The sequence below is a fragment of the Scylla paramamosain genome, unplaced genomic scaffold (genome assembly GCF_035594125.1).
Source record: "Scylla paramamosain isolate STU-SP2022 unplaced genomic scaffold, ASM3559412v1 Contig3, whole genome shotgun sequence".
Classification (NCBI taxonomy): Eukaryota; Metazoa; Arthropoda; class Malacostraca; order Decapoda; family Portunidae; genus Scylla; species Scylla paramamosain.
Window position 1 is genome coordinate 1757501 of NW_026973668.1, and position 5000 is coordinate 1762500.

General features: G+C 38.6%; 1 protein-coding gene across 1 annotated transcript in view; it reads right to left on the reverse strand.

Annotated features, from left to right (window-relative positions):
- The window catches only part of LOC135096272 (synapse-associated protein of 47 kDa-like), a gene marked incomplete at its 5' end in the record, with an annotated part of 22341 nt that overhangs the window by 13741 nt on the left and 3600 nt on the right, over window positions 1-5000 (reverse strand). The window contains 3 exon segments of the mRNA XM_063997644.1: window positions 2720-2800; window positions 2803-2853; window positions 4372-4517. Of these exon segments, the coding sequence (XP_063853714.1) occupies window positions 2720-2800; window positions 2803-2853; window positions 4372-4517 (278 nt within the window).

A 5000-nucleotide genomic window follows, 5' to 3' on the forward strand; every position in this document is an offset into this window, starting at 1 on the left:
CGAGATGAAATTACAAACACAAAGAGAGAGAGAGAGAGAAAGACTTAAACTGAAATACACAACAATAATTTTAATCTCCAAACAGAAAGAAAGAGATATAGAGAAGCTTTAACGAACAGAGAGGATAGGAACGAAGACGTCACCCAACCGAACGACGAGAGGAGACAGAAACACAAAGAGAAGAGCGAAAAAAGACAAAATTGAAACAGGGCAACAATTTTAATAAACACTACAAGAGAGAGAGACAGAGAGACACAAAAACAATGAAAATATTAAAAAAACAACACAAACAGCAGGGCAATAATTTTAGTAAACACTACGAGAGAGAGAGAGAGAGACAGAGAGACACAAAAACAATGAAAATATTAAAAAAACAACACAAACAGCAGGGCAATAATTTTAGTAAACACTACGAGAGATAGAGAGAGAGAGAGAGAGAGACACAAAAACAATGAAAATATTAAAAAAACAACACAGAAAGAGATATACAGATGAATTCCAACCACCAAACTCCGATTACAAACAGAAGGAAAGAAGCGAAAAACTTTAAATTAAATACACACCAAATATTTTAATCTCCACATGGAAAAAATATGCTGAAAAATATGAGAGAAAAAGCGAGAGAGAGAGAGAAAGAGAGAGAGAGAAAGAGAGAGAGAGACCCAATAGCAATGAAAATATTAGTAAACGACTCAATAAACAATAGAAATGATGGTACCACTTTGGTTAGGTTAGGTTAGGTTTGGTTAGGTTTGGTTTGGTTTGGTTAGGTTACGTTAGGTTAGGTTTGGTTAGGTTAGGTTAGGTTAGGTTAGGTTTGGTTAGGTTAGGTTAGGTTTGGTTAGGTTTGATTTGGTTAGGTTAGGTTAGGTTAGGTTAGGTTAGGTTTGGTGTGGCTAGGTTAGGTTAGGTTAGGTTAGGTTTGGTTAGGTTAGGTTAGGTTAGGTTCGGTTAGGTTAGGTTAGGTTTGGTTAGGTTAGGTTAGGTTAGGTTTGGTTTGGTTAGGTTAGGTTAGGTTTGGTTTGGTTTGGTTTGGTTAGGTTAGGTTAGGTTAGGTTTGGTTTGGTTAGGTTAGGTTAGGTTAGGTTAGGTTAGGTTAGGTTAGGTTACATTAGGTTTGGTTTGGTTAGGTTAGGTTTGGTTAGGTTAGGTTAGGTTAGGTTTGGTTAGGTTAGGTTAGGTTAGGTTACGTTAGGTTAGGTTAGGTTTGGTTAGGTTAGGTTAGGTTAGGTTAGGTTAGGTTAGGTTTGATTTGGTTAGGTTAGGTTAGGTTAGGTTAGGTTAGGAGTGACAAACCAAACCAGACCTAACCTAACCTAACCTAGCCACACCAAACCTAACCAAATCAAACCTAACCTAACCAAACCAAACCTAACCTAACTTCCAACCTAACCAAACTGCAATTAAAAACAGAAGGAAAGAAGCCAAGAACTTTAAATTAAATACACACCAAATATTTTAATCTCCATGTGAAAAAAATATGCAGAAAAACACGAGAGAGAGAGAGAGAGAGACCCAAAAACAATGAAAATATTAACAAACGACCTCAATAAACCATAAAAGCGATGGTACCACTGATGGACGAGGGAGAGAGGCAGACGAGAGAACGCAGGAAGAAGAAGATGAAGTAGACGTTTAAGGTGACACTAAAAAATACGCGTTCTTTATAAAACCGTTAAAATATTGAGTGTTTTGAGAGTACAGAAGCTTATGGAAGATAGTACATAGATATTTAAATAGGAAATATATAAATAGATAGGCAGATAAATAGATAGATAGATAAATATGACCTTTACCCCTTTCTCTGTACAATAATAGGTACACACACACACACATACACACATACAAACATACTTATATATAGAAAATTAATAAATAGATAAGCAGATAAAGATAGATAGATAGATAAATATGACCTTTACCCCTTTCCCTGCACAATAATAGATACACACACACACACATACACACATACAAACATACAAACATACTTATATATAGAAAATTAATAAATAAGCAGATAAACAGATAGATAGATAGATAAATATGACCTTTACCCCTTTCCCTGCACAATAATAGATACACACACACACACATACACACATACACACGTACATACATACATACACACGTACATACATACATACATACTTATATATAGAAAATGAGAGGTGTCTGACTAAATGGAACCTCAGACAGTAGGTGTGACAGAAAATGGTGTTTTTAATGATGGGACTTAAGAAAAAATGAGAATATACTTGTTTTTTTGTGATTTGTTAATATGTATAGATGAAATAATAAATGTATAGATGAAATAATAATTGTAACTGGAAATGTGGGAAAATAATGAAGTAAATATGAGTAAATGAGGAAAATGAAGAGAGAATTATTATTAACACAAATAAATCAATAAGTGAAATGTAAGTGAATTAAATGCTGGTTATAAACGCCGAAAATAAATCAATAGATGGAACGAAAAAGAAAGAAATAAGCTATAAACGGCAAAAAAAATAAAAATAAACAAAAACACAAATGAATAAAAATAAATAAACGAAACAAAAAAAATAAAATAAATAAACAAAAATATAAACGAAACGAAAAAAAAAATATAAACACCAGAAAAAAAAAATTAAAAACAAACAAACAAACAAACAAACAAACAAACAAAACAATAAACAAAACGAAAAAACCAAACAATAAACGCCATAAGGGTGACACTCACAGTAGCAAGGGCCAGAATCTCCTCCTTCAGGCCCTCCTCGTCAGGATACCCAACCCAGGGGGCAGCGCTTCCCCCTTGCCCCCCTTGGCCTTGATAAACGCCTCCTGTTCTTTGTTGAATTCACTCAGAAGTGTCTGCAAAAATAGTAGTAGTAGTAGTAGTAGTAGTAGTAGTAGTAGTAGTAGTAGTAGTAGTAGTAGTAGTAGTAGTAGTAGTAGTAGTAGTAGTAGTAGTAGTAGTAGTAGTAGTAGTAGTAGTAGTTGTTGTTGTAGTAGGAAAACAAGAAGAAGAAGAAAAGGACAAAATAGTAGTAGTAGTAGTAGTAGTAGTAGTAGTAGTAGTAGTAGTAGTAGTAGTAGTAATTATAGGAGGAGGAGGAGGAGGAGGAGGAGAATGATTAGAGAAAATAAAGATAGAAACTCTCTCTCTCTCTCTCTCTCTCTCTCTCTCTCTCTATTGATTTAGAAGGAAATGCTACACACACACACACACACACACAGACAGACAGAGAGAGAGAGAGAGAGAGAGAGAGAGAGAGAGAGAGAGAGAGAGAGAGAGAGAGAGAGAGAGAGAGAGAGAGAGAGAGAGAGAGAGAGAGAGAGAGAGAGAGAGAGAGAGAGAGTGTCTTACAAGTGAGCTAGAATATTGATTTCTTCATTATAAACTTGACAAGTGAGAGAGAGAGAGAGAGAGAGAGAGAGAGAGAGAGAGAGAGAGAGAGAGAGAGAGAGAGAGAGAGAGAGAGAGAGAGAGAGAATAATAGACCTTACTTATATCTGATTTTTACATTCTCTCTCTCTCTCTCTCTCTCTCTCTCTCTCTCTCTCTCTCTCTCTCTGCAAGGTCAAACCAATGACATTTTCTGACATTTGCAAGAGAGAGAGAGAGAGAGAGAGAGAGAGAGAGAGAGAGAGAGAGAGAGAGAGAGAGAGAGAGAGAGAGAGAGAGAGAGAGAGAGAGAAACTTTATCACACCATAGACTAGAAATAGGAGGAGGAGGAGGAGGAGGAGGAGGAGGAGGAGGAGGAGGAGGAGGAGGAGGAGGAGGAGGAGGAGGAGGAGGAGGAGGAGGAGGAGGAGGAGGAAGGAAGGAAGGAAGGAAGGAAGGAAAGAGAAAGAGAAAGAGAGAGAGAGAGAGAGAGAGAGAGAGAGAGAGAGAGAGAGAGAGAGAGAGAGAAAGGGAGAGATACACATAATCTTTCCTCTCTCTCTCTCTCTCTCTCTCTCTCTCTCTCTCTCTCTCTCTCTCTCTCTCTCTCTCTCTCTCACACTGTCCACCAGATTATTTCCAAGTCTTTAAATTCCACATTCTTAAAAGCCACTCTCTCTCTCTCTCTCTCTCTCTCTCTCTCTCTCTCTCTCTCTCTCTCTCTCTCACACAAAAAAGAGAAAAATATGTTAGTTTGGTATTGCAAGAGAGAGAGAGAGAGAGAGAGAGAGAGAGAGAGAGAGAGAGAGAGAGAGAGAGAGAGAGAGAGAGAGAGAGAGAGAGAGAGAGAGACACACACACACACACAAAACACACACACAAACACATACACAAACACACACAAGCACACCAATCCTCCTCTCTCTCTCTCTCTCTCTCTCTCTCTCTCTCTCTCTCTCTCTCTCTCTCTCTCTCTCTCTCTCACTCTCTCACTCTAACTTACATTCTTTTCCACGCTCTCTTTAATTTTCGAGCCAGCTTCTTTCACACTAGCCCCTGCTTTACTGAAGGCTGAGGAGAAGAAGGACCCGACACTCTTGGCGGACGCAGATGCCTTGCCCTGGACTGCGGACAGATTGAAGCCCAAACCTGCCTCGTACATAGAAAGAGAGAGGGAGAGGGTGTTAGTAAAGGTTCTGTGACGATATTGCAAAAAGAAGGGTTATTTGTGAAAATTTGGGTGTTCTCATTGACACGTCCATTGAAAGAGAGAGGGAGAGGGACAGGGGGTTATTTATATATAGATTTGTGGATGTAAGTGATGATAGAGAGAGAGAGAGAGAGAGAGAGAGAGAGAGAGAGAGAGAGAGAGAGAGAGAGAGAGAGAGAGAGAGAGAGAGAGAGAGAGAGAGAGAGAGAGAGAGAGAGAGAGAGAGAGAGAGAGAGAGAAATAATGATGATAACACACACACACACACACACACACACACACACACACACACACACACACACACACACACACACACACACACACACACACACACACACACACACACACACACACACACACACACACACACACACACACACACACACACACACACACACACACACACACACACACACACACAC